At 35.1% G+C, this 26,734-nt stretch overlaps 4 protein-coding genes across 4 annotated transcripts; 1 reads left to right on the top strand and 3 right to left on the bottom strand.

Moving 5' to 3' along the window:
* Positions 1 to 1,203: 1,203 nt before the first annotated feature.
* LOC110722751 (plant UBX domain-containing protein 10-like) lies at positions 1,204 to 8,371 on the bottom strand. Its single transcript, XM_021902041.1, has 4 exons — positions 7,377 to 8,371; positions 3,102 to 3,272; positions 1,882 to 2,085; positions 1,204 to 1,644 (listed from the first exon to the last, which is right to left on the bottom strand). The coding sequence occupies exons 1-4, from the start codon at positions 8,211 to 8,213 to the stop codon at positions 1,414 to 1,416; spliced, it is 1,443 nt and encodes a 480-aa protein (XP_021757733.1). The 5' UTR covers positions 8,214 to 8,371; the 3' UTR covers positions 1,204 to 1,413.
* Positions 8,372 to 12,982: 4,611 nt separating this feature from the next.
* LOC110722573 (40S ribosomal protein S27-2-like) lies at positions 12,983 to 13,968 on the top strand. The gene has a single exon (XM_021901838.1). The coding sequence runs from the start codon at positions 13,330 to 13,332 to the stop codon at positions 13,588 to 13,590; it is 261 nt and encodes an 86-aa protein (XP_021757530.1). The 5' UTR covers positions 12,983 to 13,329; the 3' UTR covers positions 13,591 to 13,968.
* A 296-nt stretch (positions 13,969 to 14,264) lies between these two features.
* On the bottom strand, positions 14,265 to 17,521 carry LOC110722749 (zinc finger HIT domain-containing protein 2-like). Its single transcript, XM_021902038.1, has 5 exons — positions 17,306 to 17,521; positions 17,065 to 17,137; positions 15,998 to 16,151; positions 15,643 to 15,684; positions 14,265 to 15,335 (listed from the first exon to the last, which is right to left on the bottom strand). The coding sequence occupies exons 1-5, from the start codon at positions 17,374 to 17,376 to the stop codon at positions 14,464 to 14,466; spliced, it is 1,212 nt and encodes a 403-aa protein (XP_021757730.1). The 5' UTR covers positions 17,377 to 17,521; the 3' UTR covers positions 14,265 to 14,463.
* A 4,113-nt stretch (positions 17,522 to 21,634) lies between these two features.
* LOC110722748 (transcription factor bHLH157-like) lies at positions 21,635 to 26,132 on the bottom strand. Its single transcript, XM_021902037.1, has 9 exons — positions 25,194 to 26,132; positions 24,586 to 24,675; positions 24,382 to 24,484; positions 24,220 to 24,279; positions 23,034 to 24,107; positions 22,841 to 22,942; positions 22,589 to 22,750; positions 22,371 to 22,496; positions 21,635 to 22,262 (listed from the first exon to the last, which is right to left on the bottom strand). The coding sequence occupies exons 1-9, from the start codon at positions 25,301 to 25,303 to the stop codon at positions 22,092 to 22,094; spliced, it is 1,998 nt and encodes a 665-aa protein (XP_021757729.1). The 5' UTR covers positions 25,304 to 26,132; the 3' UTR covers positions 21,635 to 22,091.
* Between the last annotated feature and the right edge of the window lie 602 nt (positions 26,133 to 26,734).

Here is a 26,734-nt window from a genome sequence, read left to right as displayed (position 1 = left end):
ACGCACTTTTAAAAAGATTTCGTATTTCAGTATTTGTCTACTTTTCTGTCAATAAAGTATTTGTCTACTTGAATACGGACTACGGCTACGGGGTATATTCTCTCGTCTATACCCTTGTTTTATGTCAATAAATACAGAGCGATATTTAAATTTTTTTAAATGCTTATTTGTAGCCAAAACTTCTATACATGTCAATAGTGATCAAGTTTTTATAAAAATACTGTAGTGATCGGTTACAAACATTCAACTATTTGAGATATGGAGCAAACTTAAAAATAAAAAATAAAAAAAAAAAAACCAATAGCGAAAAGAACAAAAGTATTCTCAATGTAACTATTTGACCATTATTCTGTCACAATATTTTTTTTTTTTTTTTTTTTTGTTTTTGGGTAACAAATTGACTTCTACACTACTCAAATTTATATGCTCCTCTTAAACTAGCTTTCATGTTTTTTAATTAAGTAACAAATCAAATCAAATAAGAACTTGTTAGATTGGTCTTGATTTATACTCGTATTATTTTGATATCAAATGATTACAGTTTTTACGTGTATTGGTAATTAAAGATATTAACCATTAAAATAATGCATTGATAAGAATAAAAAGAATGTTACAAAAAAACAAAAAAAAAAAAAATTAAATAGAAGAAGTAATAAGCTATGTAGTAATTTTCAAATTTCAATATAACGAAAATAGAGTATTTGTGCTATTTGACATTTCAGCAACTTTCCATATCACTCCACGTTCAACTAAAAGCATTACTCTCAAATTGTCAACGCTAAGTAGCTTTAGTGTTGGTTACATGGATAGAATTCCAAACATCTGAATTGAATTTAGCCACAAATCCAGTGCATGTGGCTCACATGTGCGTTCGTTATCCAATGCATCATTTGGTATCAACTCAAAAGTCAAATGACTCAAATCCAGCCATCATTTTGATTGCCACATACAACATCGTTCTAAAGTCATATGTGGAGTATACTTGTCTAATCATTTAACATGAAATTAAAACTGTATGGATATGGATGACATAACATTTAGCTGCAGTGGGCAACAGCGCAGCGTTGCAAATCCTCTGTAAGGACTGTAACGCGCTACTAGAGACACCTTCCTTCACAAAGAGGAGATGGCTATTTCTGTTTGGAAAAGGCGAAGAATCATTATGCATTCTCTAAACACTTCTCCAGAAGCATGAGACAGATGGAATAAGTACAACAGCTAACATTCCTTATTCTGAATCCACCTACTTGAGCCAAATTGGTGAGAATTTGGAAGAGAAAATACAAGGGGAAAGAGAAATACATGGGGATTATACTCATCAGAATATTTGATAGACCAGCACTAAACAAGAGAGACTAAAGTGTTACTCGCGATCATAGTTCTAAACAATGTTGATCACAGAGAAAATCTTCCCTACAAGTTTAGTTCCACGAAAAGACTTGCCTGCGGATGCAAGCCTGCTTCTTTCAGGGTCAAAGAATGCTTTTCTGGACTGTATACTGTTCTTGGAAAATTGGAGACTAGATTGTAGCTTTCGAAGTTTGAGCAATCTAAAGAATCAACATAGTCATATAAAGACTGGATGGTTGCACTGCTGTGGAATCTCCTGTCTTTACGCTCTCCAGTTGGAAATCGTACCAATACCTGATTAAGTATGAAGCAATTATATTGAAGCTCTAAAAGTAAAAGATTCCATACTTAAATGTCAAACATAATCAATGCAGGAAATAGAATACGTATTAAAATTGAACAAAAAGCATGAGACTAGAACTAAAAGACAGAGGCCATCATATGCAAGTCATCCTGAAACTGAATGAATCATAACTGTATTGGTATTTTAGAAGGACAAAAAATAGTTTTAAGGTAAAAATGGAATATTACTTGAGTAACATCAGGTCCTTTCTCAGGTTCAGCACCAAGAGACAAAGCTTTTTCCTGCTTTCTACGAGCCAAGGCAGCTTCTCTTTCAGCTGCTTCACGTGCTTCTCTTTCACGTGCCTCTTCTTCCTCACGACGTTTTCGCTCCTCTTCAGCCCTTTCCCTCTCTAGCCTCTCTTGTTCTTCTCTCCTCTGCTGTTCTCTAGCCTGAGAGGAGCATATATGCTGAAGAATTAGACAGCAATGCCAAATGCATATAGAAGCATGCAGGGGTTGAATATTAATTTCTTTAGTACTTATCTTATTATTCCTTCCATCCAAATTTATAGTCACGAATACTAAATTATATTGTTTCAATAAATTGTCACCTTTCCAGACGAAGTACTACACATGTTCATGCTTAAGTCTTCCAATACGATCTTGCATTAAGTAATGAAGAATGAAGCCAATGACCCAACAATTATAGAGTTTTTGTAGAATTGTCATATCTAGAAGAGCTGCTATAACCTCACAGCAATTCTGAACCCGAGGGTGGGGAGGGACACATTAACGGAGTTGCATATTCTTTCTAATCAATGCATATTCTCCTATATGTTTGGAAACTTAATAGATTTTTTTTTCTTGGCTCCACCATAGCCAATGTATGGAATATTAAAGCACTAAATTCTACTAGCAAGTTACAACCATCTCAGACAGCTGGAATAGTTAATGTTCCTCCTATGTGTATTGAAGCCTTTTTAAAACTACATATTGGCAACCAAATTAATATACTTCTTTGTATACAGTGTTCAAATGACAACAGTTGATCAAAAGCATCATAGCATAAATAATGTAGTTCCATGATTTGCTCTAATTGCCTCTCATAGACAAACCTTGCACTCAAAACTATTAAAGAAATTGCTTTAGTGCAACGGCTTCATACTAACCGGACTATCAATTATTTTCTAATTTACATCCAAAAGTTCGGAAAAATTGCCACAAACCGTTATTAAGCTGTCTCCAGAAACTTTACAAGACACCTCCAAAGCAAGATTTGAGCACCCATTTTATGTAAAACTCCCTAAAACACTCTCCAAGCACTCACATAGACCCAGTTGTAACAGATAAAAAGATTAGGAACTCAAGAAATACGAAGTACTCCGTAAAAAAATTGACGGCTCAAAGGCAACAACACCAGCAACAGTAGGCAAATAAATACAACAGAGGCAGAATTTTTTTGATACCTGGTCAGCTTCTAAGGCAGCTCTGTAAGCAGCATCTTGTTCTTCCCTCAAGCGCATGTTGTTCCTCCTCTCCTCTGCTTCAAGCCTGGCTGAGACAAGTACAGGTCCACTTTCTTCCAAAACTCTCTGTAGTATGGAAAGCATATCTTCAGGGGATCTTGGTCCCTCAATCTGCAACAGAACAAGAAGTTAATAGGACAGTTTAGAAAAGGAAAAAAGATCCCTGAATCAGATCACTGAATACCAATAAAACAGCACAATTTTGACTGATGAACACCAGAGTGCACACAGAAAATATACTTACAGCCAGATTAGAATTACCTACAATGAATGCTGACAATAATGAGACACAGGTATATGTATGTAACTAGCTTAGGCCCCGTGCCAAGGCACAATAAGTAATTTTTTCTTAAGAAAAATAATTATATCTATCGAATAGAACTGACGCTTTAAAGTAATCTTTACTATCAATAATATGAATCAATTTTAGTATGAAGTATTACTTTTTTGGCAAAATCTAATATTACTCTTTATATACAACAGCATGACATCAACAATTGCAATTCGCAAATCCTAACAAGATGCAGGCCATGCAGCAATAACAATATAAGCATCTTATAATTGAGAATCAAATGTCTGCAGCCTTATGCCAGCCAGTGTAGATGACTACAGATAATACTTTTGGAGACCCACCTAAAAATCTTTAAAGATATGCAGCTTTTACTCGAGTTTCAAATTCATTTTACTCTGCTCATAGATCAGAGATCACATCTTTACACTATCAAAATATTGGTAATTCTTTTATTTGTTTTTTTTTTTCCTATCAAGGGATGGAGGAGGAAGATTTTTGTGGATGACTATACAGAATAAACACTTTTGGTTCATGTAGCTGACCCCACTTATGGGGTTAAGGCTGTGTGTGATTGATTGATTGATTTCTAATATCTGATTTCAATTGCCACCCATAGAACTCCCTACCTGCCATTTCATATCCACCATTCACATCAGCCCTAAGCATTGGCAAACCTACCCTGGCGACAGATCAGCCTCAGAAACTCCACAACAATCAAAAGCCTCATGCTCAGAAGAAAAGTTCATACAGACCTCAGAGCTTAATTAGACAACACCATCATTATCTAAAGTTCATCTATCCCCAGTCAACAATGTGAAAAAATTAAGAGGTCCAGATAGATCAAAAAGGATTTTGTTTCAAGGTTTAAGTTATGAAAATCAAAACCAAAAACATTCCAGCTCCCATTCTATTGCCTTCCATCCATCATTTCACAACAACAGACCAAACCAGAGAACCATAAAGTTCACACCAACCAATTGCAAATTGCTCAGCCCAACAAAAAGGCATAAACACCAAAGGCACCCACAGACACAGAGATGGCCTAAAAAGATCAAGACACTTCTATTGTGCCACACCAACAGACTAAAATATGATATCTACAAATATGCTATGTAGCTTTACATATCAAAAATCTATCTCCAAGCAAGATGGAAATTGGAGACAGGTAGAGAAAAGAAAGGGAGCAAGAAACCAAAATAAACAAAAAAACTTAAGAAGTCATTAAAAAGCCACGTCAAGACATTTGAAAACCATAAACTTAGTTAGCCAAATAGGTTCTTATAAGCAACCATTTGAAACCTGGAGTGACAATAGATAACAAACAACAAACTTCCTGACCGTATAAAAATATCCCCCCCCCCCAATTGTACTCCACACTTTCTAGCACATATTTTATTTGACCAAATACAATACAAAATCTGAACTCCGTATATTTGTATCCAACTCTAGCCCAAACAACCTCAACCCCCCCCCCCCCCCTCTCTCTCACTCTGGAAATAAGAAGATTATTCATATTCCTTGACTCACTATTAGTTCCACTTTGAAGGAAGGTTGCAAGAACAAAATTACTCTTCAATCTCAAAATACAAGATAATTATGGAATTGCGGAATAGAGACTAGACTTTATTCTAGTGTTCTTTTCTGACATGTATCTTGATTCTTATTCAACAAATATCAGGCTACCTATCACCGAATTATAGATCCGCAAGGAATAACTAATGATTGATCCATCAATTGTTTATCCTAGAGAAGACAAAAGAACAATTAATGGCAGAGGAACTTCAAAGTATCTGCAAAGATAATCCAACACAATGGCTATTAGTTGATTCACATGTGAGATCATGAACTGTTCTTGTAAAATAAAGTGCAAATAAGCACCAACATCTTAAGGTCGAAATAAGAAAATCAATTCACTTTTCCCAAAACCCTAATAAAACATACCATAGTATCTCAACTGACAACAGCAACAACATCCACTTCCCATTAAATAACCATGTCTCATTTTGATTTTTTGCAAAAAATCCTTCTCACACCAAAAAGATGTCTGCCTAACCTCCAACCCAATTTAGGAGTTAGCAACAAGCCAAATCAGCATCAACAAAGATCCTTCATTTGTTTCTCAATGCTACTATAAACCTTAATACTAAAAAACAAACACCTTTATGCCTCTATATAATGGATTTACATAATTGTCAAAATATAGCATCCTGAAAGCAACAGTTGTCTCTCACTCCCTCCTTTACAACCTTTCCTTAACTTCTCAAAATTCGTTTATAAGTAAATTCCATATATTACAAAAAAAACATCCACCAAGTTATCATATGATGCCCACAAAATGACTAATAATAGATTAATCTGTTGTTTCATTGAAGGATGACAAAAAGCCAACAATCAGCAGAAAACCTTGTGGAATATGCATAGGTTATCCGAAAACAGTAGCTCTTAGGACTGTAATTTCTAAATCAAAATAGGTTGGTCGGTAAATAGGTTCTCACTTGGATTAAATAGGATCCAGAACAAACCAAATTCTTAGTAGAAGACCTACCTTGAATTATCTCTAACAGAAAGACATGGTTTAACTCATTCAGTCTAGGTGAAATTGCTCATTCGTCACTTCCAATCATGGTATTAATTCTTGGCTGTATAAATGCATCGCAACCGCAGTGTAAAGATTTTATTCTTAAGGTGATAAATATATTATGCTGCAAACCACCCACATTGCCCGCAAAACTTCACCAAGACCGCAACCACATCCGTAATTTAAAACCATGTTTCCGATGACACAAGCTTTCATTTATGTGAACCTATTTTCAAAATCCTTAGCCTAGGTTAATTTGGTTTAATATTAGTACAGGAAAAAAAAATAAAGGATGGGCGGGGAAAAGAAAGTGATTTTATTTTTCAATAATTGATTAAATGAAAGGAATTGAAGGAAAGAGGGAAAAAAAATTATGATTTAACTTATAATTTCGATTTTCTTATCAAAATCGTCCAATTTTGGGAGGAAAGGGAAGTGAAATTTTGTAAAGAGGCTTTCCTCCCACATCCCTTCCATTCCTATGAATTCTTCATTTATCTAACCAAACATATTCCTTTCTCTTCTTTTCCAGCCTAATCCCTTCAACCAAAACGGGCCTAAGTCCAAAAAGTGCACTCAACCTCCTACTAATAACAAAACTGTAAGGTCTTTCAAAGATATACTTAGCATAAGATAAACCAGAAAGTTAATATGCAGAAATTAGTTCCACTGAAGAGCTTGCATTGTACTAGTTGGTCCCTATTCCATCTAATATCCAAAATGCCTTTCATTGATGCAAGATCTACATGTCCAACCACAATCTATATCAATCAATCAATCAAAGCCTTAATCCCATAAATGGAGTCGGCTACATGAACCAAAAGTGATTAACCGTATAGTCATCCACAAAATCTTCCTCCTCCGTCCCTTACGATCAAATTTCTCATTCTTATGCTAAAATTGCACAGTCAATGCCCCTAATACTTAGTACATTCTACCTTTCTAATACAGGCAATGCCCCTAATCCACAGCCATCAAAGTTCAAAACAGTGCAACATACACTTGCAGATATCTCTAGTTACACACACACACAGTTTTCACATGGATAACCAGCTGATTTACAGGTATCATCACTACATATTCTAGTGACAATAAGTTAGCCTAACTAAGCACCTACATTATAAGACAATCAATTATCATAAAACACACCTAATAATCACCCCAAAAACCCAAATTAAACCTCCCATGATATCCCAACCTAGATTAACACCAACCACAAATTGAACATTCCAAATTATCAATTAGCAGTGATCACAAAACTACTAGACAATTACATTTAAAACTATAATCAACGACTTAACCAAGAAAATGAACTAAACATTAGCTAAAAAAACAGCAGTCTCACCTGCTGAAGCAAAGCAATACGTTGATTAGTAGCAGCCATAACAACAGCACAAAACGGAAACCGCGAGGCTTTCAAACTATTACTCATCTTAAATCCCTCGGAAGCACGAATGCTACCGCCCCACGCCACGAAATTCTCATTCACAAAATCAGCAAACACCTCACTCCCCAATGTCCTCTCCACAAACAAAGGCGTATCAGGGTGATCCGGCGAATGCAAGTACACAAACAACAGCTTATAAGCATGTCTAGACCTCTGAAGCGCATCCATAAACCCTTCTGAAACAAAATTGACCCTCACACCAGACCCATACTCCCTCTCCAATGCTGCCACAAACTCCATCGCTTCGGAAGCCGAAGACGGTACCTGAACCAATGGACTAGCCGACGAATCACCACCTCGACGACCCCCTAACCCCAGCATCCCAAATGAATACGATAACACTCCACCAGCAGCCCATAACCCTAACCCAACCGCACCAGAAATCAACCCTAAACTACCGGAAACAACCGAAATCGGTAAAGTGATTACCCTCCATGCCAAACTAGGGTTTCCATTTCCATTTCCAGGGTTAATATCAACATCAGACCTTAAAACGACGTCGTTTGGAAACGAATTATTCAGAGGTTGTGATTGTGATTGAGATTGTGATTGCTGTTGTTGCCCACTACTTCCGACATCATCAGAAGGTTCTGGAACATTGGGATTACCAGTAAAAGCAGCGATTGCAAGCTCAAGATCCCAATTATGAGCAGCAAGAATCTCAGTGCATAAATCAATGTCTTCTAAACCTGTAATTGCTTGAAAATACGCCAATTTATCGCTCGCATCTACCATTTTTGTGAAACTCTAATTTTCTCTCTCCTCGAATTTCGCCGGTGCCGGAGAAGGTAGATTTTCTCTCTCCTCTGTGAAAAAATGGGATATTTTTGAAGAATGTGAGAGAGGTTTATGGTAGAGAGAAAAGATGATCAGACATTATTATTTTGATGATGAAGAGGAAAGCGACGGTTGAAGATTTGAGGGTACCGAAATGTTGGCAGAAAGAAGGATATAATAACGAAAATGCCATTGGGAGTTGAGTTTAGCTGAGCTACTAGTCTACTACTGTGAATTGAAACACAGCATTTTAACTCTCTCTTAATTTAATTCTCACCAGATATTTGTCGAGGTGCCAAGTAAAGCTCGGTAGAATTGGTGGGATACTCACCTTAAAGTCATAAGTTTGAGCCTCATCAATTATATTTGTTTGAGAAAAGAATAATTTTCTTACCTCGTAATCTCGTTGATTTACGAAGATGGAAAAGGTATCGGTTCAATAGATCCTTCATCTTACCTTTAAATAAATAAGTATTTGTCAAGGTACCGTATGTGTATAATGTTGATTTGTTCACACCTGGTATTTAAATTCTGGGGAAATGAAGGATTGGTAATTTGGTGCGTTTTTTAAGGGATATGATGGTTAGGTGGTCAACCATGAAATATGAAATAGTCCTACCTCTAAATTCTCAAGTCAGTAATCTCATATTCTCATCTACTGGTGGCAAACATGTATACATATTATTTAACTATTGATATCTTTCATTACTCCCTCATACTTTATGAATACTTGCAAGAGTATTTACTTCTACACTGTTCATACATTAAACTTGATCATATATTTTTTGCTAATATGTAAAAGTCAAATATTATTGTGTAATATGGTATGTCCATGGATTCGTTCATGTTTGTTTTGCAAATTATAGTCATTATTCATTATAATTATTCAGTACTAATGTTAATTATAATATTTACTGACAATCTGACATTTACAAATGTTATATAGCATATGGTTAAAGTTATGCATTAATAATTGTATCATATGAACTCTTGTAATTAAATTCAAGATTAATAGAGAAAGTACATATAGAAACGAAGTACTAATTTGCTTCAAAAAAAGAAAAAAAAAAAAAAAGAAATGAAGTACTAATTTGAAATTTTAACGTGTTGAAATATGCATCGAAACATTTAATAACCAACAATTAATATCTATTTTGCATTGATAATGCTCAAACCCTATATTGGTCGAAACACCCTGAAATATGGCCTAGGTATACTGAGCACCTAAACTTTGCGTAATAGTCAAAACACCACCAACTATAGTGTTAGGTGCGATGCGTGCCTTAAATGGAAATTTCCAGACATTTATTTCATCGAAGGAAGTGAATTGTCACTCTCTAGAACAATTTTTAAAAAATGGTGAATTGTTCCTATGCATCCATTTGGCACGCGTGGATTCACCTCCTCCAATGAAATAAGCGACTAGAATTTTTCATTTTAGGCACGTGTTGGTAGTGTACGTTTTGGCTATTACGCAAAGTTCAGGATGCTCAGTAGTACATAGTAATATTTTCCAAAGGACTAATCATACCACGCGAATCGAGCCCATTAAAATTCTAGGCCGACCCAGTTGATCAGCCTGATTAACGAAACCTTGTTAATCAGCTGCATTTGTGGGCCCTCCTTAGCAAAAGTAATATTTTTATATTGAATTGTACTGATGGTGACATGGCTATGTTGACGGCAAATTTTGCATCGTTAAAAAGATCGTTAGTAACGTCGTCTAATTCTAAACTAACGTCCTTCCCCATCCTCCAAAAAAATATAAAAAATATATCGTGGATCTGCATCTTCTTCCTCCTGCGACCTCTGTACTCAAATTGCCCATAACAATCCGAGTAACAATCAGAAACAACAATTGATCTCCAAAACATCAGATTACTTTATAACACGACACATAACTACCAAAATATACAAATTAATACTCCGTAGTATTAACCACGTACCAGATGGAAATCGTCCTAGTTAGGAACAAAAGGAGTATCATTCTATCGAAAATTAAATGTATCGTTCTATTAAAAACATATAGTGAAAGATTTTTATGTCAAATGTGAGATTCTAGAGCTCAAATTTTTTAGTGACCTAAGCTAGCAACATAATATGCGATCTAGAGGGCACACGATATAAACCATGTTGCTCTCTAGTCTAGTCTCTACACCAAATTCTAGTTGGTAGAGTGTTTGAAGACTTTTTTTTTTTTTTTCAAGACATACTTTTCTTTTTAATACAATGTCTTTTTAGTAAAAAAATAAACAATGTCTTTGTGGTGTGGAGTGATTGTACAAGATTTACACTCACAACTTTAAGTTTTAAATATATAGTATTAGCGATAGGGTATCAATCATTCGAGCCTAAACACTAGTTAATTAATGAAATTATTGTAATTTTCTGGAAAAATTGCAAATTGCAACCATTTAAAGTTCGTATTTTGCAAATTGCAGCCATTTAAATTTTTTTTTTTGCAAATTGCAGCCCAAAAGTTCGTATAAATTGTAAATTGTAGCCCGATTCAATTTTTTCATCGGTTTACATGTTGAAAAATTATCGGTTAAGATTTCAGGGGTCATTTTAGCCCTTAAGAACCTGAATTGAGCTCGGAATTAGCAAAAAAATAACATAAGTGTCTCATATTTACAGTTTCCCACAAATCGATACATTTTTGTTACGCAAAACGAGATACTTGTATTATTTTTTTTCTCATTCGAGCTCAATTCGGATCCCTAAGGCCTAAAATGGCCGCACCCCTAAAACCTTAATCGAAGATTTTTCAACTTGTAAACCGATGAAAAAGTTGAATCGGATTGCAATTTACAATTTATATGAATTTTTAGGCTGCAATTTGCAATTTTTTTTTTAAATGGCTGCAATTTGCAAAATACGAACTTTAAATGGCTGTAATTTGCAAATTTTCCTAATTTTCTTTTGGGTAGAGAAGTTACGCATTTTCCTTCGGGCCCATAAAAAAAACTGAGACACTACTAGAAAACCCCAAGAAAGCAAAACAACACAACACACTAGAATATAGAGCTGTCAAAAGCTGACCCGACCCGAAATACCAACCCGTACCCGATTATTAACCGACCCGTCTAAACCCGGAAAAATGATGACCCGAACCCGATATGACCGGACCTGAAACCAACCCGAGACCCGAGTTAACCCGAGTATTTGAGACCCGAACCCGAACATGACCCGACCCGGAGATGACCCGACCCGAAGATGACCCGTAAAATATTGACTTGAACTGAACCCGACCCGAACCGAAATTGACCCAAACCCGTTTTAACCCGTGAAAACCCGAATTTAACCCAACCTGAATTCAACCCGACCTATTCCTAACCCGATCCGTATTTAACCCGACCTATTACTAACCCGACCCGAACTTCAACCCGATCTATCACTAACCAGACCCGATCTGTCACTAACCCGACCCGAAATCAACCCGACTTGTTATGGACCCGTCCCAAATTCAACCCGACTTGTTATTGACCTGACCTAAAATCAACTCGACTTGTTATTTTATACATCCTTAATATTGTAGATCAGATAGTGAATAAAGATATATGCTATATATATTCTAAGCTACTCGTTATGTCGAAACTTCGTAAGGCTAAAATTACTCTATGTTAATATTGATCAAAGTATTTTGTCTTGGATGTAGGGAGACCCACATAAAAAAAAAGTTAAAAAAATAATAATTTCGAATAATGATTGAATGCGATGATAATTCGACCCACATAATTTACCTGTACTCAATCATGACTTGATTTGTTTGTACTCGAGAAAGTGGTGACCCGAACAAGAGCTGTTAAAAGGTTTTTATTGGTCTTTTATTTTTCTAATTTTATTATTCATTTGCCTAATTAATCTTAAAATGTTATGAATAATGCCATTAAAAAAAAACGTGAACACGGATATGAACTTATAAAAAATAAACAAGTTTAGATAATTTCAAATAAAATAAGTTTAGAAAAAAAAAATTGTTGTATTTTAACTTATCTAAACTAAACCTATTTTATCCGAATTTGTATGAATTGACTATATTTTATCTAAACAAGTCATCTCGAATATGAACTTAAATTATTATCCCTAAAATGAGTGGAATCAATGTGAATAGATTAGAATAGGGTTTGAACTTATCTTCTAAAATTCTAAACTAAACCTATCTTATCTAAACTTATTAGAATTTAACTTATCTGAAATTATTTCTCTTATAATAAGCGAAGTAATTGATGATGAGTCAACGTGAATGTCATTACATGAACTGTTAACAAACCAACCCAAAAAATGTAACCGAACTTGATATGACCCGACCTGAAATCAACCCGATACCCAGATTAACCCAATATTTGAGATTCGAACCCAAACATGACCTGACTTGGAAATGATCTGACCTGATTATAACCCGCAAATAATAGACTTGAACAGAACCCGACTTGAACCCGAACATGACCCGACCTGATTGTAACCCGCAAATAATCGACTTAAACCGAACCCGACTTGAACCCGAGAATGACCCGACTTGGAAATGAGCCAACCTGATTATAACCCGCAAATTATTGACTTGAACCGAACCCGACTCGAACCCGAGAATGACCCTAACCCGTTTTAACCCGTGAAAACCCGAATTAAACCCGACCTATTATTCACCCGACCCGAATGTAACCCGACCTGTTATTAACCCAACCTAAACCTGACCCAAACCCGAAAAGATGTATGACCCGACGTTACCCGACTCAAGCTTGACCCAACCCGAACCCGCCCGTAAAGATTATGAAATTAACCCGAAATGACCCGACCCGAGTTGACCCGACCCACACTTACTCGACCCAAACCCGACCTGTTTACCCGAATTGACAGCTCTACTAGAATATCAACAAATTTTCATCCTCAAAAGTCAAAACCCTACTTTCTTAAATCCTTAAAACCTACATAACCCACACACCTAAAACTTATATAAACGCATGATTTCATGAAACCTAAACCCTTGCTGCCACTTCTTTTTTAAGATCAGAAACTCAAAATTCTTAATCATATTCATTATATATTGATCATAAATTTACCCTAAACAACAATCATGGTGTTGCAGAACGACACAGATTTTCTGAACCCGCCGGCGGAGCTAGAGAAGAAGAAGCATAAGCTGAAAAGGTTGGTGCAGACCCCAAACTCGTATTTCATGGACGTTAAGTGTCAAGGTTGCTTCGCTATTACGACTGTATTCAGCCACTCTCAAACTGTGATCATGTGCCCTAATTGTCAGACTGTTATTTGTCAGCCTACTGGTGGCAAGGCTAGGCTTACCGAGGGTTGCTCCTTTCGCCGAAAGGTTGATTAGTATGGTTTCTAACGAGTTTCGCCTTCATGTCACGTGGATGTTCCATGTTCGTCTCTACGGAAATTAAGATGTCACTACTAGGGTTAGTTTCATGCATGATGGGAGAAGTAATTATTAGGAATTTGTGATGTTTTTATGGCATTATTAATCATCATTTCTATATCTGTGTTTGTTCTGATTTACATGTTATGTTATGGGGTGATCATAATTCAATAAAGTTTTTAGCAGTTTGTCCCATTCGTCTATTGAATTTTAGGGCTAATCTATGTAATGTGATTGTACGTTGCTCCGTCATTGATTAATGAGCCTTTTTTTTTTATCGAATTGTCGTCTGTAATGCCCATTTATCGGCTGACAGATGACAGTTTTCTGCACCTAGGAGTCATGACAGCAGCATGATCATATCACTAACACGAGTATAACAAGTTTAGAAGTGCATTTAAATGCACCAGATTGGCTGCCAAAGCCGTACATTGTACAGTTGTACCAGCTACCCAGTTGTATAACAAATTTAACAATAGCAGTGGTATACGGGGTAGCACACGCAGCAACCAGGGATTCCTGCCTGTCTATAACTTAGTCAGGGTCTCAGGGAGTATGAGTCTAAGAATACTGTAACGAAACAGATATCAGCATCAACTGCATGCATACCAAACTAACTCGTATATACTCCGTATCCTGCAAAAAAGCTATCCAATATCCTTGCACAAGAAAAGCTTTTGTACATGCTCTGCTTTGCTAGAGTTATACATTACTTTTTACTATCCTAATTGACTCTCGATAACATACCTATCAAAAAACAATTCTCGCTACCACACCTATCAAAAAAGTAACTCTTCATAACATAAGATGGAACATGGAACATTCAAATAACTAAATTTCTTTTATTAGAGCTTTGCTATCATCGTTTGTCTTCTCTGTCTTTAAGGTTCTCCTCTTTCCATTGCCTTGGTATTCCAATTGCGAAGCCTTTTCAGCCTGAACAAGAACTGACAGAGAAGACCAAACTTCTTCTGGCTGCTCGTTCACCCAGCACAATATAAAGTAGATCTTCCTTCCAGCAGACTTGAGCTTGCTCGTGACCTCTGAACTCTTTGCTTTTCTTGGTTTCTCGGATTTCAGCTCCATCTCTCCTGCCGCAATCATCCTCTGCAGGTCACATAGTGCACATACTACAGCAGCCCTGCCCAAGGATATTAAAGACACTACATCATCAAGAACACCAAAACCGAACTGTAAACCACCCATGTGTCTAAAGTCTGGTGAACAAGTCTGCTCTAAGCAATATGAAACAGCTTCTAATAAGGATTCTGGCTGTGCTCCCTGGCTTAAAACAGCGGATACATTTAAGACCACCATGGAAGCTCCGATAGAATCTGACGACCAATCCCCATTATAAAGGCGAAGTGTGAAACAATAGCTGTACAGGATGTCAACCAGATGAAAGGGGAGAAGTGGAGAAGGCTCAGCAGAAGTAAGATTCTTAGGCGATGGCAAAGGTGTCTCAGGTCCAGGAGGAATTTCACTCTCAAGGTTTTCAACAGAATGAGATCCTGATGCTTCCTCGCTTGCTAAAGGCTGGATAAGCCGAGTTCCTCCATGACTCAGAGATATTGTTCGAGCAGAAGGCTTCAACCACCATGGCTCCCATGGCTCGATCATCTTGCTCAATTCTCCAGTTGTTATAGCTCGTTGGAAAAGTTTCTTTTCTTCAGCACTTAAGTCGTCATAATTTATTTCACCTCCTGAAAACAGAAATTATGCGTCAGAGCATATTACATACTTGTATATACTCTCCCTAAACAATATACATGCCTAGCTCCTAATCAGACCTTTCACAGTAAGCCTTCAAATTGGATACTGTACAAGGAATTAAGAATACAACAGCAGTGAAAAAAATTGTCTAAGAGACAATGCAGCAAGGAAACAGGAAAAGACAACACTATAACTAAAAAAAGATATCACACAGCTATAGCCTATAGGGGGGACCGACAAACAGCGAGTTACGTGCAACTAATGACACTTGGAAGGATGAAATTATAAGGGACATACCTGATAGAGCCTTTTGAATAGTCTCCTCAGAGAGAGTTGAGTCTGCAATATAAGGAAATGGCATAAGTTAACATATTTGATAACTATAAGGAAAGCTCAGAAGTCATGATAAAACTGATCTAAGAACTAATTTGCATGAGCTCAGACATTCCATTGTGCTTTTTTAACTAGATTTCTGCCATCTTATTTCAGACCATAAGTTGTATCAGTTTATGCAGAGTTTTTGGATTAATTTATTACTCTTAGCTAGTGATAAAACTGATAATGCACAAACACTGTCTCGGCCCTCTTGGGATATTGGTAGCTATCTTACTAAATACTTCAAATTAAATAGATGTCCCCTGAGGAAACATACCATCTTCATCCATGCCGTCCTCCTCATCTTCAGCATGAAATCTTTTGAGAATCTCCAGCATTTTTTTCTTGCTCTCATCATCAGGGCGTAGCTGTTTCATCTCATCCACAACATTCTCCCGCATAAAAGATTCAGTGCATCGGAGGCTGTGAGACTGCCAAAACAACCACATAATGAATCAAATACAATCATAGCATCACTTAGATCATGAGTCTAAACTTATAGGAGGGCCAAGGAAATTAGGCTTTAGATAATTACAGCTAATAAATGGCTATGGCTATGGCTAGTAGTAGTGCAAGCAGGCAAGTGAAGCAAAAGATGATAATTAAAATAACAATGATTAATTTTATACCAAACTGCTTACAGATTATTACTGGAAACGCATATTATTCTACATTGAGCATTCTTAAAAAGACCAGCAACATCTTTAGCATTCACGAAAAATATATATCAAATCCTAACATGACTTTATTTACTTATTTATTTAGTTTAATAAGAGTAGCAATACTTATTACTCTTGTTGAAACATTCCTATAGACAAGAGCAGAGAAGTCATCCCACACAATATCAGTATACATCAACGAGTGCAATTATGATTTTCTTCTTCATAGCAAACCTCACTCTTCTCTTTACATAACTCCAAAGTCGCCTCAATCACATTATGTAGTCTATCCTTTTGCATCCAAAAAAGAGATGCCTCAACCTCAAAACTTCTTTTAGTCATTTTACATAGTATATACAGCTCCTTACTCGTTACAATTCCACAATCCCTATTAAGTTCTAGAAACCTAATTACTCACTATTTTGTAATAAACAACTTTCCCCAATTGTAGGAAGTTTATCAACCATTCACCAAATAGTAGTAACTCTTTAGTACATATCTTAAAATCAATTTGACTCGAACAACACGATTATTTGAAGACGGATGGAGTATTAATTAGCATTAACAACAACATATAAGCACCCTTTCTCCTAACTTGTCCACAACAGTTGGCATATCAATAAACCTCGAAAATCGAACAACGAAAGCGAAAATAGTTGGTAAGAGCTGAAAAGAAAAGGCATACCTTGTAACAATGGAGGGAGCAGTACCTGGTATTACAACGAGGACAAGTATACTGCGAAAATTGCTTTTGACATCTACATTTCCCAAATTCAAAATCAAACAAATACTCAACAAATTATCAAATAAAACAACTCAAATTTATCATTTTTCAATTAGAATTTGTTAATGATCAAATAATTTACTGAAAATATAACAAATTTCATAAAGCTTGATTGATTAAATTGGAGAAAGAAGAAGCTTACACACGGCAGATAACGCGAGAAGAGGCGGAGTTAACCTGTAAAGTTTCAGATAAAGCAATACTTTCCTCCATTTTTTAATTTTATTTTTTAATTCAATCAGGAAATTTGAAAATGAGGAAGAAGACGAAGAACACTTTGAGAAGAAGTTTATTTGGAATCCCAGATAAAACTGGAAAGTGCGAGCCTGCGAAGTATGTGTATGTCTCTCTGTTGTTCTTCATTTGATTATTTTTGGGTTTGTATATTGGGCTAAGAGTTAATTATTGGGCTTTACAGGACTGGAATGAATAGCCCAATGGACCTTTGCACAGTACTATTCAGTATTTTCTTTCTTTCTTCTCCACATTGAGGGCATGTTGGTAATTGTATTTTATTTTTATTTAAAAACAAAAAACCAAACAAGAAAGTAGAAAAAAGTGTTTGCTAATAAATAGCAGCTATTCGCTAAGGGTTAACCTGAAGTTGGATGATCCTACTTGTTGCAATTAAGTAATTAACACCTTTAAAATGAGAAACAGAACCATTGGATATTGGTTTTGGTTCTAAGTAGGGAGTAACTTGTCCTTTTTTTTTTTTTTTTTTGTTATAACTACACAAATTTGTTTTTTAAGAAAATCTAGATGTCACAAACATATTTACTTCATAATCAAGGATTAACACCTTTTTATAGCTTAAATTATTTTTATAATCAAGGGTTAAATATTAGAAATTACTCTGTATTCTGTTATGTTCACCTTATTATTACTTATTTCAAATGTAATAAGTTCAGATAAATTCAATTAAGTTTAGATAAGTTCAGTTCAGGTTGAATAAATTCCAATAAGGGTTACCCAATTACAAATTACAACTAAAAAAAGTTTTAATAAAGTCTAATGAGTTCATATAAGATCAGATAAGTAAAGATAAGTTCAGATCAATGAAAATCAGATGAATAGAACACACCCTTAATATCTAAAAATGATAAAACTCGAAATTTTATGCATCAGATCACTAATTCTGACTTTAGTTACATTTACATTTGAAGTATTCTAATTTGTCACTCACCCCTTCTACCCTTGTGTCAAATGAGGGGTAAAAAAAGGGAAAAAGAAAGAAATTGACATTGATGATGGTAGCTAAATAACCTTAACACAATTTAGTTGTAATCAAATTTGACCTACTTTTTACAGCATAAGATCCCAAAAATCAAGAATTCAAGATGATCTAGTCAACTTGATCTAAACCTCTAGAATCATGGGAGAAGAAAAGAAAAAAGTAACACTTTTTAAAAACCAAAACTTGAGTGTCCATCATATATCAACACCAAAGAATCTAGTATATCATGAAAAGAGGTGACAATTTGTAAATAAATCAGAAAACCACACTTAGCTTGGTGAAAAGTCAGTTGATCTAGTACTAATAGACTAGTAGACTTGGCAAATTTTTACAGATTATAACCGAAGTCCGAAACCTTTACTCAGAAGCTGATTTAGACATAAAGAACCGACCTTACAATGAGATGTCAAAATTTAGCACCCACGTAAAGTATGCTCCAATTATGCAAACACCTTCCCACTCCATAAACTCTGCTTATAAGTCTAAATCCCTAACTCAGTTGTTTTTGTACGTGATACTATAGACTGATAATGTAGTAGTGGATTTAAGTGTAATTTTGTATTGAGTAGGAGTGCTCAAGCCAATAACGACTTGAAAAATATACATCAGGAATCCTCATCTTTAGGAGAGCTTCCTAATTTAATGTATAAATTTTCTTACCTTTATGAAAAAAAAATTATGACTTGAAAAATATACATTAAGAATTCTCATCGTGAGGAGAGCTCAGTTGCTTACGGTTTGGCTCAGACTCAAAACGATTTTTTTAATTCAAACTCTAATTGGCATTTTAAAGATCGTTCAAATATGATAAAAATAATCAAACCCAAACGAGTTATGTGATTTAGGGGTGTGTTCTATAGCTCTATTCACCTGATTGGCTTATTTTCACTTATCTAAAGTATTTTACTCATTTAATTAATCAGAACTTACATGAGCTTATTGAGCTATCTGACCTTATCAAAACTTATTTTAGTTGTAATTTAAACTTGAGAACTCTTATTAGATTATATTTTTCCTATACTGAACTTATCTAAACTTAATAGACTTGAAACAAGTGAAAATAAAGTAAACAAAGCAGGTATTCAGTTCATTTACGCTTTAAGTACCCTAAGGGCCTGTTCTCATACGTTGAAATTCAGTTTAGTTCAGTTCAGTTCAGCTCCTAATTTCATTCTCTTATAAAATATTCAGGTTCAGTTCAGTTCAATTCAGCTGAGTTCAGCCAATGAGAAAAGGCCCTAAATGTCAAATAATTGAGCTAGAGCGTTTGGTGGATTATGAAGTCTAGTTTCTAAATTGGATAGGTGTACTGAGAAAATGGGAAAAAAAGGTGAAGAAATGAAATGCAATAAAAATGAAACTTGAGTTTGAAGGCAAAATGATAACGCATTGACCTACAAACAAAACAATGCCCACACAATTTATACAGGTCACCCACAGTCGGCTAGAACACAGGCCATTACTACAAATTAAAGCTGCTTTTAAGTCGGCCATTACCATTTTTTATTTTCTTTTTAATTTTTGGTCCGACCATTTTAATTATTACCCAACATTTTCATTATGCTTGCATGCAGTAACTAGAAATAAAGATATGTAGATAACTACTAGGACTACTATTGTAATATTATTACTATTACCCAAAGTTAAATTGTTTATCTTAATTTCAAGAACAATACGAGTATCTAAGAATTTTTACATTTTAATTGTAATTTGGTACTAGTAGCTTAATTATTAACGAGATACACACAATATAACAAATATTTAATGCTCTAATAATTGTTTATGCTCGCTTATATCTTTCAATCAAGATCTTTCCTATAAACATATACTCCGTCGATTATCTTTTGATTAATAATAATAAAGAAAAAATTAATCATGCAAGATTGTGTGAAAATAGGTAAATTAATTAATACAATTAAACTCGAGATTGTAGAGAAATAAAAATGAGATTAACTTTGCTTCAAAAAAAAAATTGAGAATAACATGAAGTGTTGCACTTTAAGATATATGAACTTAAGCTCTCTAATTCACCACTTTGGGTCTAAACAACTATGAGCTATAAGAAAAATAGGGAAAAGAAATTTATTGTTCCAGTTGAGGAGTTAAAAAAAATGGTCACACCCCTCACACACAATACTATGGAGCTAAAAAAATAAAGTTTATTAATTAATTCAATTGATAATATATTCTTCGTATAATGTTGGTTTATAAACGTAAGTAACAAATATTAATATGATCAAATGCGTGTTTTAAAATTTGTGAAAAAAAAAGTATTTAATTTTTTTTTTTTTTGGTGGTAAAGCCCTTAAAAGCTAAGTAATTTAGAAATGAGCAAATGTAATTTTATTTTATTTTTTTTAGTAGTTGATGATTCAAATTTTGAGGCTAAGGTAACGTACAACAATTGAGAACACCAACGTCCAATGATAATGTGCATAGTGGCTAATAAATGGTAATGCCCTACAAATAATAGTGTCCATACATTGTCCAAGCACATCAACAATGCTACAGCCCATAGAGTAGTTTGGTTTCATCCGATATGGAAACCAATTTCTGCACTGCTTCTAGGTCATCAATTATATACTCCTATTGTCTAAACCATACTCACCTCTTCAAATTTTTTATCTTGGACGAATATGGTAATTTCAATGTATGATGTTACCTATCAAATATTGATCCGATCCGACCCGTTTTTTTTTTTTTAAAGAAAAAAAAAAAAAAAAAAAGAGGAAAATTCAACCTAAAACTAGTTATAAAAAAAATTGAAAAATTATACTCTAATCAAGATTATTCTAACCTTCTAGATAATGAAACCATGTAGTTATGTAAATGGAATCAACTCGAGATATTGACCCAACCTATATTGCTCAGGTCACACACTAGTTTAAGTCAAATCCGTCCATTCTTCATTTGACATCTGAGTTTCTACATTAAATAATGCAATGAAGTGAGAACACTCCCTAGTCCTTACCAACCTCACTCCCAACCAAATGATAAATAGAAATCATAAATGCTAACACAATTCAACTATTGATTCCACTGCTGAGCCTTTATTTCTGTCGTTCATACCATTGAAAGTAATCAAATATCCTGAAAGTTTAAGCTAAGACTTGTGTAATACTGAACTAGTGGTTTGCTGTGAAATCTGAGTACAGCTTCATGTTCAGACAAATAACAAAGTTTATACAAAAAACATGCATGTAAACAAACAACGAAAAGCGAGAAATCGAGAGATGAGGGAAAGAGATTGATCTTCCATTCAAGTGCCAAATTAACTACAAAAATAATGAGAGGCAAAACAAGCAAGAGCCTCAAAGGTCAGCCCTAAGTATACCAAGTAACAGTTTTCTAACACACTACTATATAGTAATCTACATCTGCAATAAGCCCAAGATATGAACAGGTTAATCACTAATAACAAATTACCCACAAGACCCCAACAAAATTGAACAGGAAAAATAACTAGCTGAGTTCACAGATGTGATGCCGTTCTTGCTGAAGCTATTTTTTCAGTTCTACTTTGCCTGATTCGCCATGATACTTGTAGTGAGAGCGAGCAGTAAACTCGTGGGGGAGGAGAAGCAATACACTTTGTGATGCTCTTCTTTGAGCTAGCGTGAACTTTGGTTAAATTCCTAGATCTCTATACATAAACCAAATCCAAGCAAATTCTGTTAAAGTCTAGTTATGATTAAATTGGAAGTGGCACAACATGCTGCTGGAAGTCACCCCAAAATGGAGCTGCATTGGTGACAATGTTAGCGGCCTCACAGGTTGTGTTTAGAACTTCACTTGTGTTTGTGCCTTGCAAAAGCTGCATAAGAGACACGAACACATCCATCCTCGTTACATGCTTGTTTCCCTGCACAATTAAATATACATTAGTCCCTTAATAAGATTAATGAAAATTACTGACTGGTTACTAATTACTTGAAGTTGTACAATGATTAAATTAGATTAAAAGATGTACCTCAACAATGAAATGTGCCCATATTTTGTCGTTTCTCATTTCCATGACTCCCTTGAGTATGGTTAAGCCAAAACCCCGAACTGCATCAGCTATCTCTAGGAAGTATCCACGTTCTTCACATAGCATCTACATAATGCAATTAAAATTGTTTAGCCTAAAGTTCGTTTAAATACAATGAAATGGAAGAGAAATAATCAGCATTGACGACAAGATCATACCTCAATGAGCATTTGACCAGGTTCATTAAGATCCTCTACAATAATTGGGCAAAGGAGGTTTGAACCTCCAACTTCGTATGCCCAAGTAGCATTACGCCTACCACTACCACCCGAAGAAACTGAGGCTGAACTTCCTACTAGGCCGTTATCCTGGCCAATCAACTGAAAATTCAAAACCAGCAATAATTTGTCAGAACATGTCTTAATCAGTCTGTCAAAAATGTACATCTTTTCAGCAAAAATATCACTAACCTTTGATTCATCGACTTGCTTGAGTTTGCCTGCATGCTTGTTCAAATTTTGCAAGAAAAGCATGTGTTTAATGGTGCGGTTCAGCAAAGAATCAATGCTTAGCTGCAATAACAACATAACCATCAGCATTCAGCAATATTCAGGGGAGTATCTTATGAATAACAAGAGATGACACAAACAAAAAGTAGTATACCTTTGCACCATTAGGGATAAGGTCTCTCAAGTCTTTGATTCGATCAGCAATTAACTGTCTGTCTTTGGGCCTTGGACGCGTACTTTCTCCTGGCCTCGCTCTTTTCTTGGTGGCCTTTGGAGGTTCTTCAGTCCTCTTACTTTGTGTATTAACAGCACTGATGCAGCTCTTGGCATCCATGCTATAGCTTTCATCAATCCACAACCTTCCCTGTGCTTTATCCATGCAGTCTTTTAAGGATCCAAAATCCTGCATTTTATGGCCACTAGTACTTGTAGGTTGCATCATTTTTACTCCCCAAGAATGGTAAGTTTGCTGCAATTGGTTATTGACTTGTTGATAGGCTTCGGTTTTCCTCTTTTTGGATGACGGCCATTGATCTTCTATGCAAGATCTAGGGGTAGAACTATTGCTAGAACCATCTTTTAAAAGATGCTCCAAACCTAGCTCAGTGAACAACCCTTTTCTTGGTGCAGCAGTCGAATTGCCTCCGACCCCTGAGATGCATTCTAAGAAACTCATAGCGTCATCAATAGGCAAGGTATTAGCCTTATCTTCAACAGCATTGACAACATCACCCAACTCTCCACAGCCAAAATCTAACGTGTTAGTCAAAGAACTTTGCGAAGGGGAAGTTAGTTGTTTTCCTTGAATGTTAGAGAATAGGTTGCTTCCACCCAGATCTGATGACATATCATCAGCAAGCATAGCTTCTAGATCAAATCCAGTTACACACAGCTTTGATGTATCAGCAAGCCACTGAGAAAGATCATCCGCTTGGCATGTATCGAGTGCAGAAGCTGGAAGAAGAGCAGGCTCAAATTGCTCTCCAAACACCTCTCCAGAAAATGGTAAGGAATCGAACAACGAACAACCTTCAATGCTATTTGCCCAAGGCGTAGACATATCATCACAAAAGGAACTTTGGGATGAGATGACCGAAGCTAATAGCCCATTTTGGCCATTGGCATCAGAATTAGACAACAAAGTATTACTTCCTGCTACCCCATTAAAATAATCACCACCTCTAAGACACTTCCTTGCTTGATCCAAGATCTCTGGTGTTTCGAAAATCTACGACAGAAAACAGTACATACATTTAGCAACCACACTACCACAGACTAACAGAAAATATATACCATGTAAAAAAGGCACAAGCAAGTTCCTCTGCAGCACCAGTACTAACCTCTTTCGTAGACCCAAATTGTACCACGCCTCGCATCTCCACAGGAATAACTGCAACTGTCTGCGAAACCAATGAAAACAATGTATAAATATAGCTAATTCAATTACAGAATGCTTATATGAGTTGCATTATGCAGGACACATTGAACCCAAAAGAAAGTACCTTAATTCCAGCAGAAAACTGCAGATTTAGTTTGCAATCATCTGTTGATCCATTTACAAACATCCATCTATGTTTCCCGTCAAATGCAGCTTCACCAATTATACTGAAGAAACAATTTTACCAAGATTAGACCAGCCATTAAATCAAATACACTATAAAACCCGAAAACTCGAAAAATTAAGCCACAAGTTATGAACAGCTTACCCTTCACCAAACATGTGGACTTGCACAAGCACATTATCCATTAAACTTGCAACATGATTCTCATAGTAAGCATCTTCCACAGTTAACAACCTGATAAACACAAATTTTCCAAATTAGGCTTCAGTCATTCAGATCAAATCAACCACCCTCATTAATCTTTATTACAAATTAATTTAGACTACTTGCACTTGCACATTACTCAAATCACAAATTTTAGTAACATGTTGTCAGTTATTTAATAAATTTGTCTTACTATTATAGTGAAATTAAAGGAAAAGTTGCATACATCTACATTTTAAAGAAATGGTCCAAAGTAACCAACCCCACTTCATTAGCATAAATGAATTTTATAATAACTGAAATTTCCTCAGTTCAGGAGTACTGATGCAGTATAATTAACTTCTTTTTTCCTTTTCTGTGTTTGGATGTGTTTTTAGGTAACAACAATGACCCAAAATTGTAATATAATTATTTATTCTAGAAAATCAAATTTGTTTAACTAATTGTCACCCTTGAAAATCAAATGAAATTTAACACTAACCCTCATTTTTTTAAAAAATTTTGCAGCAATTATAATTTAAAAAAAATTAAAAAAAAATTGAACTTACATGTGATTCTGCGGATCAAAACGCCAAAAAACACCATAAGACCAACCATGGTTCAAGCATAAGTTCCTGAGTGTCTTCTTAACATATGATTCACCAATTTCCAACCCCATTTTTTATTTTTACCTTCTCCAAAAAATAAATCAAAGAAATCTTGTTTTTCAAAGATTTTACCTTCTTTCTCAAATCTCAATCTTTCTCCTGCTATAAATCAATCATTTTACTGCTATAAATTTACCCACTTAAAGATCAAAACTTGCCAGTAAAAACCCAAAAAAGGAAACTTTTTTTCACCCAACAAATTTAGGAACAGAAGAAACACCCAAGTAGTAATTTCTGATTTCAGAGCTTTTCTGAACTCAGAAAAAGCAAAATTTCTAAATTTCCTCAAAGACAAATTAAATAATTTTCCTGCAAATTGAGAGACGAAAATGGAAACTGGGTATAGCTGATTTCACAGTGTTAATTAGAAAAAAGAGTGTTGTTTGAGCTAAGTGAAGCAGAAGAGCAAAGAATTGAAGATTGAAATGCAAAAAAGAAAGAAAGAAGGGGTTTTATAAAAAAGAAGAAAGGAAAGAAATGAGTAAAGGAGGAGAGGGGAAAAAGGGACCAAAAGTGGATTATGATTTTTCTTTTTTTGTAATTTAGCTATTGTTTTTGTCTCTCTCCTAAATACAAAATCAGATGCTATGAAAGGGATCGAGGAGATCCTTCCCTTATTAATAATGCTTGTGTCATATCTTGCTCTTGGTATTGTCTATTTCATTGCTACCAGTTGTAATTTTGTGGGTAATTTTTTTTTTTGAATTTTTTGTGAAATATGTGTATTAAGTTTAATTACCATAAGGATTTTAATTTTATTGTATTTCGTATTTTTTTTTAATAAACACCGTAGCTATCTCAAGTTAATCAAATGTTGATGAAAATAATAGGACGGTAAAGAAAAGAAAGATGCGTAGTAGAAGATAATTAGGCGATCAATGGTTAACCAACTACCCCTAAACATTAACTATGGAGTAGTACATTAATTTTTAAAAATTAATTACACAATGTTTAACCAACAACCCTTAAAAGTTTCACTTTGCTTACCTACCAATCCTTCTCTTAAGTCATTTGATTAAACTTTTCCTAATTTTATTATCGTCATAGAAATATTTAAAGACTTCTTGTATTTAATTATTTGCACTTGATTATCTAGTTGATACTTGATAGTGCTTTTTTTTTTTACACAATAGTTAATTTAATTAAGGATTAAGCATTAGGTGAATAATTGTATAAAAAAAATTAAGGGTTGTAATACATGCATGTTTAAGGTAATAACAATTAAGTATGGAGTACTTTGCAATAGGATAATATTTGTAGGCACTCTGACCTTCCTGATCCTGTAACTGGTTTCTCCCCTGGTCTATGATTGCTCTCTTTAAGACCCGACCCATCTTCACCGTCTAAAGTAACGATGAGTCGGTTATAGTCATAGTCCAAATAGTAAAGCAAAGATCACAGAGATCTTAAGTCACTATCCACAATTCAAAGTTAGCCCACCC

The sequence above is a fragment of the Chenopodium quinoa genome, unplaced genomic scaffold, assembly GCF_001683475.1.
Source record: "Chenopodium quinoa cultivar QQ74 unplaced genomic scaffold, ASM168347v1, whole genome shotgun sequence".
In the NCBI taxonomy this organism is placed as follows: Eukaryota; Viridiplantae; Streptophyta; class Magnoliopsida; order Caryophyllales; family Amaranthaceae; genus Chenopodium; species Chenopodium quinoa.
This window is presented reverse-complemented; position numbering and strand designations above follow the sequence as displayed.

Excerpts from the sequence above, each read along its gene's own strand:
- LOC110722749 (XM_021902038.1), bottom strand. The coding sequence starts at position 17,376 with ATGGAGGAAAGTATTGCTTTATCTGAAACTTTACAGGTTAACTCCGCC. Across the intron at positions 17,138-17,305 it reads TCTCGCGTTATCTGCCGTGT|ATGTCAAAAGCAATTTTCGC; the intron begins GTAAGCTTCTTC and ends TGGGAAATGTAG. Across the intron at positions 15,685-15,997 it reads GGACGGCATGGATGAAGATG|ACTCAACTCTCTCTGAGGAG; the intron begins GTATGTTTCCTC and ends CTTATATTGCAG.
- LOC110722751 (XM_021902041.1), bottom strand. The coding sequence starts at position 8,213 with ATGGTAGATGCGAGCGATAAATTGGCGTATTTTCAAGCAATTACAGGT. Across the intron at positions 3,273-7,376 it reads GTATTGCTTTGCTTCAGCAG|ATTGAGGGACCAAGATCCCC; the intron begins GTGAGACTGCTG and ends GTTCTGTTGCAG. Across the intron at positions 1,645-1,881 it reads AAGGACCTGATGTTACTCAA|GTATTGGTACGATTTCCAAC; the intron begins GTAATATTCCAT and ends ATACTTAATCAG.
- LOC110722573 (XM_021901838.1), top strand. The coding sequence starts at position 13,330 with ATGGTGTTGCAGAACGACACAGATTTTCTGAACCCGCCGGCGGAGCTA.
- LOC110722748 (XM_021902037.1), bottom strand. The coding sequence starts at position 25,303 with ATGGGGTTGGAAATTGGTGAATCATATGTTAAGAAGACACTCAGGAAC. Across the intron at positions 24,108-24,219 it reads AATTTGGGTCTACGAAAGAG|ATTTTCGAAACACCAGAGAT; the intron begins GTTAGTACTGGT and ends TTTCTGTCGTAG. Across the intron at positions 22,751-22,840 it reads AGCAAGTCGATGAATCAAAG|TTGATTGGCCAGGATAACGG; the intron begins GTTAGTGATATT and ends TTGAATTTTCAG.